This window comes from Podarcis tiliguerta (assembly GCF_965153285.1).
Source record: "Podarcis tiliguerta genome assembly, chromosome: 1".
NCBI classification, from domain to species: domain Eukaryota; kingdom Metazoa; phylum Chordata; class Lepidosauria; order Squamata; family Lacertidae; genus Podarcis; species Podarcis tiliguerta.
Window position 1 is genome coordinate 74,169,897 of NC_139534.1, and position 16,440 is coordinate 74,186,336.

The following is a 16,440-nucleotide window of genomic DNA, read 5'->3' on the forward strand; positions in this document are numbered from 1 at the left end:
GATTGCTAAGGCTCTGAGGACACTCAGCCCCCGCCCCCCAACCTACCAACTGTAGAGCTGTGGCTGACTTGGTCATCCCATTACACAGGGTAGTCAGCAGGGAGAAAAATGAAGCACCTAGATTTCCCAACAAACAAAGCATTCATCATGTCCCAACTGATGGCAAGGGGAAGACCCTAAGCCTGCCTTGGCTGCCTCCTTGAGCATAGCAAAATGTAAAAAGTGGTAGATGGATCGGGGCTCACATTTAAATCAAGCAGACTGATGACTGACTCAGATATAATATGAAATGATGAAAACTAGCTTTCACTATATCACAATACAGTGGTGCCTCGCAAGACGAAAAGAATCCGTTCCGCGAGTCTTTTCGTCTTGCGGTTTTTTCGTCTTGCGAAGCAAGCCCATTAGTGGATTAGCGCTATTGGCAGTTTAAGGGCTATTAACGGCTATTAAAGGCTTAAGGGATTAGCGGTTTAGCTGCTAAAAGGCTATTAGCAGCTTAGTGCTTTAGAAAAAGGGGTTGGGGAGCGAAAAAAAACCTCAAAAATTTTCATCATTTTCGTCTTGCGAAGCAAGCCCATAGGGAAATTTGTCTTGCGAAGCGCCTCTGAAAACGGAAAACCCTTTCGTCTTGCGGGTTTTCCGTCTTGCGAGGCATTCGTCTTGTGGGGCACCACTGTATTTAAACAGGACGTGACACTTATTGTCAAAAGATTTTAAAGGTGATGTTTCTCCACCCCCCTTTTCTCGACTAGCATTTGAACCCATCTGCTTTTAAATGTTTTTGTTTTTTAAATAGCACCAATATTAAAGGTGCTGCCATCCTTGATGCCCAAATATTAAAAGGCAACTTTGTTCTGTTTGCCAATGGACATTTTCATATGTGAAATTTAAAAACGTCCAACCAACTTGTCCTTTAGAGACATATGTCCTGTACGATTCTGCTTGATAGCATGAAGTCAAGCGCTGTAAAGATCCCCAACTCTTTGTTTAGAATGTTCAAAGTGCTTTGTTCCTTTGAAAGGCTGGAAAGTGCCTGTTCACTCCTGAACAGTGAAAATAAACACAGCTGCAGTGCTCACGGCATTTGTTCCAGAGTACGTTCCACTGGAAAGAATGAGATTACCCCAGAGCAAGTGCCTAGGTCTTATGTTGGCACTGACATGGTTTTAAATGGACATCAGTTGTTTTAAAAACTTCTAAAACATGAACTTGGGGTTTTTGCCCACTTCCTTGTTGTGTATGTAACATAAGACGGAGGAGGCATTAGACAGAAATGTTCTTGAGGAAAGGCATTGGGAATTAAAGGTTGGCAACTTTCAACCATCCATTGTAGCTTGATCTGCAGACATTGGCAGCTGAGAAGGTCTCACTGCTTTACTTTCTGTAGATCAAGTTGCTAGGGCCTTTTTTTCTGGTGAGTTCGCAACCTTTGTTGAGAAACAAATCCACTTTGAGTTATATCAAATGTTGATGCTTGTGACTTTTTCATGCTGCTGATTTAAGAGGGCAAAGAGCTAATTTATTTTTCATTTCATGCACCTGTTCTTTTACAGTATGACATTTCTGTTGAACATTCATTCTGATTTGTTTGCACAAAGCTTGAGTGGAGGATAAATGATGTCTGTTTACTGAGCATGCATTCTGATTTGTTTGTACAGAGGTTATACAACTTCCTGGCGATTGACTATCTTAAGCTTTCAAGTGCATGTTCCCATCAATTTCCTTACTGCAAAATTTCCCATGTTTTTAAAGTGTGTTCCTTGCACAAAAGTACATGAGCACTTTAATCCAGTTTCATTGAGGAAGCCTAAATTTGTCCATATTTGATTGACAACCTCCCACAAAAGTTTGGAAGTGGTCTGAATGACAAGGACAGGAAAATTACCAATATGACATTTTCTTTGGAATGTTACTTCGCAATCTGCCATCATAGTTATATCGAGCTCTTTCCTAACTACATGTCACAGTTAGATATATTTACTGCTTCCCATTGAAGTCATTGGCATTTCCAAGAAGGTATTTGAGAGTGTGAAATTCTCTAACCTATAATGCACCTTACTGTGTCATTTTAATGGTAGCAACTGCCAAGTATGGTATCTCTACATCTCCCTTTTCTATTCTGTGTAAACTTGAAAAGATTATAGACCATGATCCTAATATCAATATGATCTAACAATGGAATGTCACTATGTTCAGGTTAGCTTGGAAGCATCTCAGAGTGCCATTTTATATGGGAGATGCTGAATGTGTGCCTTTGGCATAGGAGGAAAGGGTTAAGTAGGCTGCAGAATATTGGGTTTAACTCCTATCAAGCAGCAATTTGCTAGAGAGGATCCACATAGAGGGCCATCTTCTTGCTGTATCAAAGCTAGCCCAGCTTCCAGCATAGTTAAACCAAAAATGGTGGTCACTATTGGAATGGAAGGGTTAAACATGCACTTAAATTTATCCAAAACATACATAGGTTTTAAGTGGGCTTGACTTTGGCTGAATCATATCAGGGGTTTCTGTAGGATTTGAATAAACTTCGGGTTTTTAAAGAAACCATTGGATGGATTCAAGCCAAGAGTTCAACATTATTTTCTTTAAATAGAATTTACAAGTTACATTTTGGCCAGAGTCCTGACACTTAAGTAAATTGACACTCATGTTTTACCACTGTTTTTCAGGAAGCTGAAAGAAAAAAGTTCATGCTCTGAGCTCTGAACTTTAAAAAAAGAAGTCTGATACTTTTATAACCAAAGGAATGGTAAAATTCATTATCATTGTAACAGAACTGTAAATGTTTGTAATCAATCAATTTTATTACAGTATACTATTATTGCAGAAGGATTAGCTAAAGGAGGCAAAGTGTAAATGGAATGCTGTACTCTAATTATAAGTGTCAGCAGAAAACTTTCAAGTGCACTTTGTCCTGGTCTCCTGGATCCTTTGTAACTCATCTTCCAAAACAAAATGTTGACTTTTGAGACAAGGTGCTCATCAGTGAACACAAATGTAGGTGGAACAGTGCTGTTTGGCAATACCATCATGTCCCACTGAAGCAAAGAAAACGGTAGTCATGACAAATCTAAGTTTGAGAGGTTATATCATAGCAAAAAAAGGTAAAGGACCTCTGGACAGTTAAGTCCAGTCAAAAGCGACTATGGGGTGCGGCACTCATCTCACTTCAGGCCAAGGCAGCCGGCGTTCGTCTGCAGACAACTTTCCAGGTCATGTGACCAGCATGACTAAGCCACTTCTGGTGCAACTGGACACGGTGACGAGTACCAGAGTGCACGGAAATGCCGTTTACCTTCCCATGGCAGTGGTACCTATTTATTTACTTGTGTTGGTATGCTTTCGAACTGGTAGGTTGGCAGAAGCTGAGTTAGAGCAACGGGAGCTAGTGTTATTCATCACTTTCCAATTCATTTTACCATCATTTTCATTACCACAAATGATGGGTTGGGAGCAGTGGGTTTGTTGCACTAGAGCACCAAATCCACTTTAATTTTGCAATCTGAATTTGCTAGTATGTAATTGAATCCCAGCACCAAAATACTGAGTCTGGAAGTGGCCTGTATTTTTAAAGCACTACTTTATAAATAAAAAAAACTTTATTGGCTTGGAAACTTTTACATTCAAATTCAATTAAATCTTATGTTAAATGAAAGAAACCCCTTGATAGGTTGCTGCTCAGCTTTTTGCAGTGCTGTCAAAGGGGCAAAGGAAACTTATAGAATGACATGATTAAAATGCCCTCCAAAACAGGACTTCAACATGTTTCTTTAAATATTTATTAGAACCATACAAAGACAGTATTCCTTCTTAAATGTAGCTCATATTAACTTCGATTCTGCATTAAATAGAACAGTTGAAATTAAAATCAAATCAAAACCAATTCCCCACCATGCTCTTTTGCTATTGTCTAGGGGCACAAATGATTCTTTTGAGGGGGAAAAAGCTAGCAAAAGTATGGCGACATGAAAGTTACTGGTGTATTAGAACAAAAAAACTTAACCAGGTTTAGGCTGCAATACTAAGCATGCTTACATGACAGTCTCACAAGGAAATACGTTTAAAAGGAGGAGGAGAAATATATTTAGGAGCTGATGTTGTTATAAAAGAAGAAATAAGATTATGGAATAAAAAGAAATGTGTCCTTACACTGTGAACAGAACAATGGGAGAAATAATCCTTATTCAGGTGGTCACACACATAGATAATTGTTGGCTCCAGCTTCCGCATGCGTTTCACATGTCCTTTGTGGGTACTGATGGTTTACAGTAGGGTGGGGAATTTTTTTCAGCCTGGGGGACACACTGCCTTCTGGGCACTGCCTTCCAAGGGCCATGTACCAGTCGTGGGTGGTGGCAAGATGAAAGTGGGTGGTGCCTACACATGCCCTTCTCCTCCCAGACAAGCAAGAGGCATTATTGGAGCTCAAGGGCAACCCCCCCCCCAGCCAAGTGAAAACACTGGGGTTCAGAAAGGATTGGGGTCTGGGGAGAGTTCTATAGATAGAAAGTCCTTGAGGGCCACATTTGGCTCCCATGGGTGTTTCCTCATTACTGGTTTGCAGGTGACCATACAAAATGTCCTGTTTTTTTATTACAAAAGAAAGAAAAATCACAGCTTTTAGTTTGAGCTACAAACTGTTTGTTCTGGAATAATCTCAGCAAAATGCTGTTTGCGTTCCAGGAATACAACTAAAGTTGCAAATTTGCACAGTTAAGCTGATTAAGCCCAACAGACCAACTATATGGAAGAACGCAGTCCAATTTAACTGCAGCCTACTTCACGATATGACAAGATGTATAAATTATAAGCACACATACCATGGATCTTATGTCTTGCGTAAGTGTGCACAGGACAGCAACCCCTGCCAATTTCACACGCTGGTTGAAGTGAGCTGTGGGCCATGCCCATATTTGAGTGAATGAGAAAACAAAAGGTAAACCAGGGCAAAATGTGTGACCACATATACACACCTCAGTGTGGATTTAAGACTCCTTTTTTTATCCACATTTGGCTGTTGAATTTGTATTTAGGGGTGTGTGTGTTTTTAGAGGGGCAGTTTCTGGTTGAAAACAGCAATAGAAAGTCCAAATAAGAATACATTATTAAAGATACAGAATGGAATACAAAATAGTTGCTAAATATTAGAATGCTTAACTTAATATGTCAAGATTTCACATATATTTGTTGCATACCATTTACAATGTATACTTTTAAGAAATAGTAAATTTAATAAATACCACCATAAAAAGCAAACTCTTATTAGAGGGTGTCTCATACCTCTCTAGGGTATCAGTGGAAATGAAGCTAAAGTAGGCCTGCTTCTGGATAACCCAGTATTATAATATTTTTCTCACTATGTGATTTCTTACTGCTTTGTCACATTGTTGAGGACTCATAGCCAGTTTCTCACTAATGCAAGCATAGGTAAGAATAGTCAAATGCCTGGGGTTGGCCCTTATAGATTGTCGTTCAGTCAAGCGGGAGCACAATGTGACCACATAATGAACATGGTATGGGGCAAGCCATTGCTGAACTACTCATGCCTGCAAATTCACAAGCAATCCTTCAAGAGTCACTAGTGAAACCACAACATGTTTCAGAACTAGATGACTGAGCACTGCCCAGGTTAATTAGCTGACTTGACAATGACAGAAGGAAAGACAGCTAGCTTCTGATATAAGGGTTACCTTACAGTGCAATCCTATATTTTTCTGTTCAGAAGCCAGCCCCATTGAGTTCAACGGGACTTAACTTCCAGGTTAAGTGGGTAGCAGTGCAATCCTAAACTCAACTCTCCTAGGGAAAAGCCCTTTACTTCTAAGCTGACATGTAAATAAATATATATAGAATTAATGGCTAACTTGAAAAGGTACTTCCAATACTTGATATTTAATGCAGTGATGTTAAAAGAGCAGAATCAGGTAAGGGCTAGTATTATGCAAGGTACTAGGAAAAGGAATAGGTGAAGGAATGAACCATGCGCTGAGAGCACTGGGATGTGTTTGGTAAAGAATCCTGTGGCCTTTACAGCATCAAGCCTATGCATGTTTATTCAGAAGCAAGTCCCACTGAGTCCAATGGGGCTTACTTCCAAGTAAGCATGCACAGAACCCACAGCCTAAGTTTTCTTGTAGAGAGATGCAGGTAATGAAATAGCTGGAAGACTGGAATAATTTTGGAAGGGTAAGAGTGTCTGCAAATTCAGCAATAATTGCCATCAAGCATGTGTTATATTCAGTACTATGAAAGTACAGAAGATGGAGGGTAGTATCTGAACAGATGTCTTAGGAATGCCTTTTATTCCAAACAAAACAGCCCCCTTGTACAAAATACATCCAGTTATTTCCAAATACCTCAGCTCTGCAGAACTGTGTCACAGGCACTGCAATTGCAGAGCACCTCTTATTGTTTAACATGGCAAGTGAAATCCCTACAGTGCGAGCAATCAGGAAACAGAACAGCTAGAGGAAAGAAGTGTGGTGATAGTGATGACGTAGCAGCAAGGGGAAAGGATTTGCAGCAATGGAAAAGACGATTGCTACTTGGAGTCAAATTACTGTTGGGAATTCATATATCCCAGGTGGCTACACATTGAAATAGAAAGAAAGTCTTCTTCTGCCCTGCTGGCTCCAGGAGCCTTACTCTCATCCACTGAAAGCCTGAGGAATTAGATTCTTATTGTTTACCTGTACAGTACCTGAAATTCCTAGTGCAAAAGAAGAGTCAACAGGATTTGTCACCTTCTTTTAGAGTGGAAATCTGACTACCTCTGTCCCATTTTATTCTTAAAGGTTACTTGGAAGCGTTCCCCTGGTTTTTTTTTCAAAGGGTACAGAATTACCTGTTCTGAGCTTGGAGTAATATTGCCAGAAAGCTCTATTTTGGTTTTAAGGACTGCCCCTTAGTATGGAGCACTGCCATTCCACATAAGAGAAGAAATGTTTTTTTTAAATGTTACAGCTCCACTAGAAAACCACTCTGCGGACACCATAGCAATTACTTTTTATATTTAGATCTGGCAAGTTCGAACTCTCGATGAAGGGAAGGATGGCTCAGATTCCAATCTCTCACTGTTGCTGGCATTCCAGCTGGGCTGTCTCCCAGTGGGCAGGAAATTTACATCCTGGAGGGAGCCAAGCTAGACTCAACAGTAGCTTCCAACTACACTAAATCCTTTTACAGAATTTAAAACAATTCTTGCACAAAAGGAAAGAGGAGGAAAAGGATGGGAGTCACTGCTTCAAGTTTGGCAGAGTTTTTCAGGCAGGCCCTAGGGTTTTGCATCTTAAAGACTGTCACTTGTATTTAAAAGTGCCTAAGACACAAATCCACATTTGATAGAACAAAACCCTTGATATCAGAATGTTCACAGCTCCAGCTCACCTAATTTTGCAAGTTTAGAGGAATGTTATCAGAAGTACACTAAGCACAGTTGTGTATTCTGCACTGAGTAAAGGTAGCACAGGGGAGATGATGGTGGAATGGGAGAGATGAGATGATGAAGCTGTTACTGTAGGTATTCTCCATACTCTATGGCTGGGATAAGTGTTAAATATGATAACAAGGTGGGAATTTCCCCTTCAACCAGTGAAGATAACCCCATAATTTGTTTTAAGAGAGAGAGAGAGAAGGCTATATTCTTGCAGTCTTGTGTGATATGGATGAACACCACACCCTTGTCCTTTGCCAAGTAAATAGTTTCCACATTCTGGCTCCATACAACCTCTAATGAGTATTTGAATTCCTGTTTTCCCCAACACACACTGAAAGGATGGGAAAGTTATTCTCTTACTTCTCTTGAGGCCTCATACAAAAGTTTGCAGCTACCTCTCTGGAAATGTTTACAAAAGATCACACCTTTCTGCTCCCGATTATGGAACCTAAAATAACTCCTTGATTTCATACTCAGAATCACTAATCAAGATTTAAAAAAACCTCCATGTCAGCTATCAGCTGTGAAAGAGTGGAATGAAACTTCTCTTTAGCTATCCTTAATTAAGTCTGACAGGCTTACAAAAGGGGGTAAGGAGCAACAAATTCCCCAGTCGGCCAGAGAATATGAGGATTGCAACATGATTTAACAACTATAAGTTGACAGACAATTAAGACTTATGACCTGGGGTGACCCTTGCAATAGTCTTGGACAGGTCACTCAGCTTCATCTCTTCCAATATAAAAGGGGCAAACAGTGGTCTACCTCACAGGTTTGTTGTGAAAACACAACCCATGAACAACTGGCTGCAGTTGGGAGGAAGCTGAGAGCAAGGTCCAAAAGCTATTAGCAAGTCATTATCTTTTGGCCTCAGCGACTTATTTCCCTGGGTTACTGACCACAACTGGTTTCAGAGTGCCTAACTCTGCTGAATTGGGACTGATTGCAAAGTTTTCCCACATGTCCAGGACTATCTAATAATATAAATACTAGTAAGACTCGTGGGATAGCTGTGCAACCCAGTTATCCACAACTGAGCTACTCTTGGTTGTGCAGTAGTGCAGGCTTCAAAAGCTGCTGACAAGTCACACTCCAGCCTCCATATCCACATCTGGAAAATGCATGCATAAGTAATCCACCAATGGGTTTTTTTTTTTAGCCAGCAAGGCTGCAGTTCGATATATGCCTTCATGGGAACATGGCTGGCTGGACTCAACAGATCTTATTTCCAAGCAGGCAGGTATAGACTGCCCTGTTAATTACAGGCACCTCCCTTTTACACATAACCCTCAAAGCAGAGGATGAACACAACACAACCAGCTTGTAAGCCACCTCTTCCCCACCCACAGGATCCATGTGCATTCAACAGCTGCGTGACAGGCAGAAACCCAACAGGTGCAGTTCTTTTAACACAGAGATGTAACAGTCACCTGTTGAGTTTCTGCACGTCAGAAAGTTGGGAACGGCACAGGAGCCTGTAAGCATTATTATTATTATTATTAAAAAAGCAAAACAAAACAAGTGTTCCAGGCCATTTGGGTGCCTAAGGCAGAAATGGCACCCTCGGTGGTGGCAAATAAAACAAGACAGCCCAATTAATTGCCAGCTTGCTGTCCTTTAATATAGCCCCACAACAACCTGTCCCCTGAGGAGAACCACAGCCTTCAGGGTTCTTTGCACTTTCAAAGTGCTACGCGGGAAGGATTATATGACTGACTGCTGAGTAGTTTGTCTTTCTGTACATTCCTTTCTCAACCACCCAAATCACAGCCGCCGTTTCGAATAGCAGGAGGGAAGGCGCGCAAAGTACGCGCGCGGAGGGTTTCCGCGCCTTGGCGAGCTGTTGTGGGGCGGCGAAAGGTCCCAAGTGGAGGCTTCGTCGGCGTCCTCCTCGTCCTCCTCAGCCTTTGAGGTACTCGGTCTTGAGGCGGCTGAGGCGCGTGCCGTGGCTGCGCACGGTGAGCGCGAGCAGCTCGTACTTGTCCCGGAGTCCCGCCGAGACGGCCAGCGTGTCCTTGAGGAGGGCGCGCGCGTGCACGAGCATGCCGGCGAAGTCCTCGCTGAGGCGGCTCCCCTCGCGGCTCTCGTGCTCCTGGCCCTGCCGGAACTTGTTTTCCAGCTCGCCCAGGGACTTGTCCGAGTTGGCGTAGGCGTCGCCGATCTGCGTGGCCTCGCGGCGCAGGTACTTGCCGTAGCTCTCCTCGCCGTCCAGGTCGTACGAGATGCTCTTGCGGATGCCCTCGAGCACCCGCGCCGCGTCCTCCACCTGCCGGCCCAGGACGGTGAGCTCCTCGCGCAGGGTCAGGCCGGGGGCCGCCGCCGCCCGCTGCTCCTCCTCGGCCGCCCAGCAGCGCCGCCGCTCGCTCACCCTGAAGAGCAGCTGGCACTTCTCCGGGTCGTCGTTCTCCTCGTAGTCGCCGTCGGGCACGAAGTAGTGGTGCAGCGTCCCGTTGGACATCTCCGGGTACAGCGGCCCGTCGAAGTAGCCGCGGCACACGCTGCCCAAGCAGCCCAGCAGCCCCACCAGGCGAAGCCCCAGGGGCAGCCCCATCCCGGCCAAGGGGAGAGGCGGAGAAGCGGCTCCCCGACGGCGGGCCAAGGCAGACGGCGGCGGCTGCGGAGCGCGGGAGATCAAGTCCTCTCGCCCTCCGCGCGGGGCTTCATTGGGGCTCGCTGTTGGGCTTCTCCTGAAAAAGATCTCTCGAGTCCCCCACGAGATCGTCTCGAGTCCTGGAGGTGGAAGTTGTGTGCGCGGGGAGAGAGCGAGCGAGCGAGCCCTAGGGAGGAGTTGCTTTTTATTTCTTTCCCTCCAAGTTCCCCATGCACCTCCAGCACGTTTTTCCTCCTCCCTCCACTCTGCCTTCCAAGTAAAGAAACGTGCGAGCAAAAGCAGAGAGAGAGAGAGAGATTCTAAGCTAGACCTGCCTGAAGCCGCTTGGTTTGCTACCCTTTTGCTGCTGCATCTGGATTGGTGGTGGTAACGCGGGATCTTGGCTTTTGGCCGTAGGATCTCTCTCTCTCTCCCCCCCTCCCTCTCAAATTACAACCACCGGTCCCGTCACTTCTGCAAAAGTCCAAACGCCAAGTTTGGAAGGAAGCCTTTAGACCTCGGTGCCATTGTTAAAGCTACAGTGTCATCCCTTGTGGAAAGCTGGACTGGGGGGGGGGGGGGAGCGGTGGGAGAAATAAAGAGGTGAGGGGAGATCCCCAATTAGTTATTCTTGAAGAAGGCGAAATGCATGCCAGGCACAGCTAAAGTCTGGTAGAATGCCAGCAAGATCTCCAGCAGAAATCCCAAGCAAGCCTCGTCAACTTATTTTGAAGACAGACATCTGCAGAAATGGCAGTGTTTTGGGATGCTTGCACTAGGGTTGGGTACTGAGCACTTTGTACTGTCTTGCGCCATGCACACGCCACACTAGGACTGCAACCCCTTTGAGGGGAGGAGGGGTTTGTGATGTCATGAAACTGAATGAAGCAATTGCCACATGGTTTCAGATCAACGTGACAGCTTCTTGTGTGACTAGGTCTCACCTGAGCCCCGCTTTTTCAAGTTTTTAATTAAAAATTAACCCTGGCCCAGGGTTTCCTTTGAAGGCACACATGGCCACCACCTTGCTGAAGCTAAGCACACACAGGTCTTTTTATTTTGCCAATATAGCTGGAAGAAAGATGTAAAAACACCACTAACTGACATTAACAATAACCATACTTCATCAATCCTAAGTTCAGCATATGGAATGACATGTGCAGTAGGTATTTCAACAAAGATCAGCAATTAGGAAAGGGCAGTGTGAGATCTTCAGACTACTGAGTAGTAGAAACTGAGTTCTTGTCCTTCCTTGCAGGATCTACATTTATTGTCCATGTGTTAGTTCCCACATCACATGAAGATAATTTAAGAGTGTATGAACAACTGCAAAAATATAAATGATTTCTCCAAAACATAGCTCACAGAATAATTTCTGACCAGAAAGCCAACACCACAGGGCATGCTCACATCATGTGCCTCAAAGAGGTGTTTTTAGTATTACACTGCCAGCATCTACATAGCCAGTTCCCTCCTATAAAGGCACTGTGGCATCCAAAATACCCAGAGCATCATTTTTTGTTGACTCAATCTTGATTTTAAATCTAAAGGTGGTAAAGCAACTTGCCATGGACTGAGCTGAATGAAACATTAAGTTACTGAGCATCCAATTTACAACATTTCAATAAACATTTATAAACAACTAATATGACTTCAGCTTTCTGCAAAGATTTAATTGTTTCCTCAAGCAATGTAGACGACATTGAGGCACACAAAGCTGACGATCCATAAATAGATGCTAAAAGGTACTGCAGTTGAAGACGATACAGTGCTGGCACGCAGCACTAGCTGATAAGTGGTATCTGGACCACAAAATGAAAAAAATGACAAAAATTCTCCATCTGATCCTCATGAATATATCCCACTATCAACCCACTTTTTCCACAATAAGGACTGTGTTTCTATTTTCATAGTGTGCTGCTTTGCACTCCATAATGGAAGAAAAGTCAGGTATACGTTTAAGAAAATACGTAAATAGAAAATTTATTTGCCCTATATGCAAGAAAGCACACAATGCCAAAAATGAGAGTAAGGGAAGGAAAGAAAGCAACAGCGGTGGTGTAGTTTTAAGTGGTGTGTTATGATTGGGGAGACCCAGGTTTAGATCCCCACTTTGCCATGAGACTGTCCGCCATTGAGACCTTGAGCCATTCAGTATAATCTACCTCAAGGGTTGTTGTGAAAATAAAAAGTCAGTGGTGGAGAACCATTACTTCTTAGGGAGGTGTATACATGAAATAAGTAAAATAAGGCAGTAATTATACATAGCTTGAAAGATCTTAATTTGTAGGTAGACTGTCATGAGAAAGTTTGGCACAAGTTGCTCGATCTAAACAGTTTGTGTTGCAGGGTTGGGAAGGTGCCATCTATATGCAACCAAATGGGTTTTAGGGGTTTAAGCTTAACCCCATTGGCTCTAGAATAACCCGAAATCATATACCCATTGATATGTCCATGGATTTCAGTGGATCTACTCTTGAGTATGACCTAAAATAATTCCACCCAATTATTTAATGCATGAACTTATTCTTAAGCACAAAACCAAAATGGGATGGTTTTAGAAAGACTTTAGTGGAAGGTAGTGCTACAACCAAGAAATACAAGGCACACATTGCAGATAGTTACATATCAACTTCTCCATGACCCAGTTCTCAAGGGGCATTAATAGTGCTTTGCCAGTTTACATGGTCCAGAGTGGCACTGCAATTGCTGCCCAGTTGGTGCTGACATGTGACAAGGCCCTTAAATTGGTGGTTCCTGGGTTGTGGAATCCACAATCAAATGCAGACCACCAGCCATGTATATTGGTCTCTAAAAGTTCAATAATATTTTTGTTGTTTGCCTGGGACTATGAAAAGGTTTGCTAAGCATCTCTAAGGTTGATGAATCATAAGTTGTGCAACCTCCATAACCCATTCATTTCTAACTGATTTCTCACCCTTTGCTTGGACTTTCCAAGACTGGTTAGAATATTGAATGTAAGGAAACTCAATTAAGGACAAAGGTCAGCGACAAAGGAGCAGACAAAACCATATAGGAGTTACTCATAGAATTATAGAGTCTTAAGTAACCTCAAATATAGTTCAGCCCAACCTCCTGCTGACACAGAAAACTCACTGAAAATGGGTTACAGGAAACTGCACCTCTTCTACCAGGGCAAGGAAAACTGGCAATACATCAATAGGAGGAGACGGGATGTGTGATGATAGGTAAACAGTGGAAGCGGTTAGGTGTCTATCAAATGGATGTTATGTGACATCCAGAACAAACTCATGGGTTAGGTGACTAGAGACTTAATTTCCAGACACTCTCTCTCTCTCTCTCTCTCTCTCTCACACACACACACACACACAGGAAGAGATACCAATGACCGTCCCCAAAGAATTATACTTGAATTGTTACTATGCATTGCCTACCAAAGCCAGCTAGTTTTTGTGTCGCCTTTTAAACTGAACTTGGACAAAGCAAGACATAGCTCTGTTCTCTTGAAAGCATGTGGAGCAAATCCTAATTCTGTTTCTGATAGCAGGCACGCTGTGAGGTTCCTTGGGCAGATGTGACACAGAGTCCTGTTCTGTTAATAGCTGCATGGTGTGGAGATGTCTGGCTGTTGAGACATCACCCAACACCACCGAAGTGATTGCATTCAGCGCTACCAGAGTGACTGCAAGCTCAATGTGTGCTGTGATTTGAACATGTTTGGGAACTGCTAGGGCACTTCTCCTTTGACTAACAGAGCAATAGCAGAGGAGCGTGCACTTAGGAAAAGAACAGCTAAGTAGCTGGCATGCTAACTCTGCAGTTTATACAGCAGTGTCTCAGTGTTTCTCTGTGCTCCCCATCTGTCATAGCCACCTGTTGTGTCTTGCATTCAGTTTAGATTAGGAACCTTTTCAAGACTCAGAGTGCCAAACATTTTTGCGCCAGTACGGTGGGACCCTGGATAAAGTGTCTAATCCCTATGGCAATAAAATTGCTAACTATTGCTACTACTGACTCCCATGAAGCTCTGCAGCTGCACAAATATAGACCATGGAATAATACAAAGGCCCAGTTCTTTAGCCTATTACATAAATTCATAGAACGGCACAGCAGACTCTAATAAGGAGTGGGTGGCTAAAAGTAGCTGTCATGGCATAACTGAAGGTTGTTTTTCTTTTTAGAATTCTTCATCTCCCTGATGGGGTTTCCTGGAAATAATAAGCTCCTCAGAGCAAACACTCCCCTCCTCACATATAATTAATAGGTGTGCATGCAACAATATATTTTTTTGCAGGGGGGTGTTGCTTTATGGCTCAGATTTACAATGCAATTTCTACAGGGTTTAAAAGTAGCTGGCTTAAGTGTTTTGTGAATCACTTCCACTTCTGAGGCATTCCCGGGAAGACCAAGTTTAAACCAGGCTCTGTTAAACCTTGACTGGCTTTGATGAGAGCCCAATATAGATTTGCTTGCCAATGGAGACAGATGTTCATGGATGTTATTTGTACTGCTTGAGAACTTTGTGTGTGTGAAAATACTGCATATATATAAACAGAAATCTGCATATCTGATTTGGACGCTAAACACCAGCATGCAGCTGTTTCGGTATGCACAATTACATCATGCAAATGTACTTTTCTGGCACATACACAATAGAGTAGATAAGAACCAAATTTGCTCCGTTGGGGTTGGTTTGTCCCCTGTGTGACACCAGTGAAGTCGATGCCCAGCTTTTCTCATAGGACATGATGTTGCTACTGAAGTCAACAGAAGCTGCATGTGCTCGTCTGCCAGGAAAAGTGACCTCATGCTTCCTTATACTTAAAACAGTTCTTCTTGACTGGAAAGATGAAAAGACTTTGTTGCTCTTCTGTCATTTGTTCATTTAGAGTCATGGTAGTTTGACAAAGACTCTCTTCAGAATAAACACTTCTGTTCTAGTGGCTGTGTTTGAATATATTTACTCTCCATAAGGTCCTAAAGGACTCACAGGCATTTAGGGCAATATTATTATTATTATTATTATTATTATTATTATTATTATTATATTTATCAATTGCTTCTTTTTTTTAACAGAAAGGTAAACTCAAAGTGGGTTACAGAGAAACATTAAAATAGAGTAAAAACATCCAAAATTGTTCACCAATAACACACACACGCACGCGCACACACACGAGAACAATAGGACCCAAATATTAATCTGAGACCTATCACCATTGGATTATCACAGCATTATGGGTGCTATTAGATAACATAATTAAATGTCATTTACTAAAGTAATAGAAACCTCAGATACAAGTCTTGTCAAACCATAACAATGTATGGTTTGTTCACCTTGTAGCAGTTTTCCTGGGCTGAAGTACCTTAAACTAAGGTGGGAGGGTTACATTTATGAATGTTTTTATATGAAGAACAAACACATCTCCCCCCCCCCCCATTATGACAGGTATTTGATAAGGAAGAAGTCCAGGTCAAACCTTTCTATCAAGTTTTCAACAGGCAGGGAGATTTGATAGATAGCATTTTGGTCACTCAGTCTCCCACTTGCAGTGATAAGTCCAGGGAAAGCTTTACCACTTGATTTTGATCATTGAGTGCCCTTCAGCATCACCTCTCAGCCACCAACTCTTGCATTCCTATGACTTCCATGGCCAGCACTGGAGAACATCATTGGTGAGATGATCATGGAGGATATTTGTCGGGCATTCCTAGATCTATGTTTGTGTGCTTTTGATTAGCATATTTTTCTCTGTACATGCCAGCTACTGTAATGAACTCCACATGTTTGATGTTGTGTTGGTGTTGTGGAGGGGGGCGGCGGCGGGATGTATTGAGGCTTGGTGTTTAAAAGAATAAACGGACTCTAGAGTTTAATGTCTCCAGTTTCTAACGCAGGCAAATAGCCTAAACGGTTTCATCCTTCTTGCTTTATCTTTCTAGCCTCAGTGGCAGAAGGTCTTGCTTGCTGCTGTTTAGGAGAATATTCAAGGCTTGGATAATGGAATGGATCAATCAGAAATACTATGATTTTCCTTGCTAAGATTTATTAACTGTGTTTGCTATCAGGGACAGTGTGTCCCTTTTTCACTGGCAAAATGAGAAGTGCCACCAAACATCCCACCTCTGTCGGCATCTCTGGCACCTGTGGCAAAATCTTTGCCTAAGACAGTTGCTTTACCCCACTTTGTGGGTGGGGCAGCCTTGTTTGCTATGGATAGACACAGTGAAACTGACACCCTCATAGAAACAATTGAAATTGTGTGGAATCATTAAACACAAGGCAAAACACAGAGCTTGACTCACTGTCAGATGGTCCAATTCACTCTGGAGAGATGAGTTAACTTAGGGAGCAATTCAAACGCAAGATCCGCTGGGATGAGTGGAGTTTGGAATAGGTGGGCCTCTGGCTGAGAGGGGTTAACCCCCTCAT

General features: G+C 42.9%; 1 protein-coding gene and 1 long non-coding RNA gene across 5 annotated transcripts in view; one reads left to right on the forward strand and one right to left on the reverse strand.

Annotated features, from left to right (window-relative positions):
* The window catches only part of LOC310681741, a 50,046-nt gene that overhangs the window by 8,322 nt on the left and 25,284 nt on the right, over nt 1–16,440 (forward strand). The window lies entirely within an intron of this gene.
* On the reverse strand, nt 2,787–15,003 carry FIBIN (fin bud initiation factor homolog). Of its 3 annotated transcripts, none has more exons than XM_083444228.1 (3): nt 9,198–15,003; nt 4,824–9,154; nt 2,787–3,041 (listed from the first exon to the last, which is right to left on the reverse strand). In XM_083444228.1, exon 1 carries the CDS (start codon nt 9,987–9,989, stop codon nt 9,339–9,341), a length of 651 nt encoding a protein of 216 aa, XP_083300354.1. In that variant the 5' UTR covers nt 9,990–15,003; the 3' UTR covers nt 2,787–3,041; nt 4,824–9,154; nt 9,198–9,338. The 3 variants fall into 3 exon arrangements, with proteins under 3 accessions (XP_083300354.1, XP_083300353.1, XP_083300352.1); XM_083444227.1 differs by having other exon boundaries at nt 4,824–9,150; nt 9,195–15,003; XM_083444226.1 differs by lacking the exon at nt 2,787–3,041 and having other exon boundaries at nt 3,769–9,150; nt 9,195–15,003.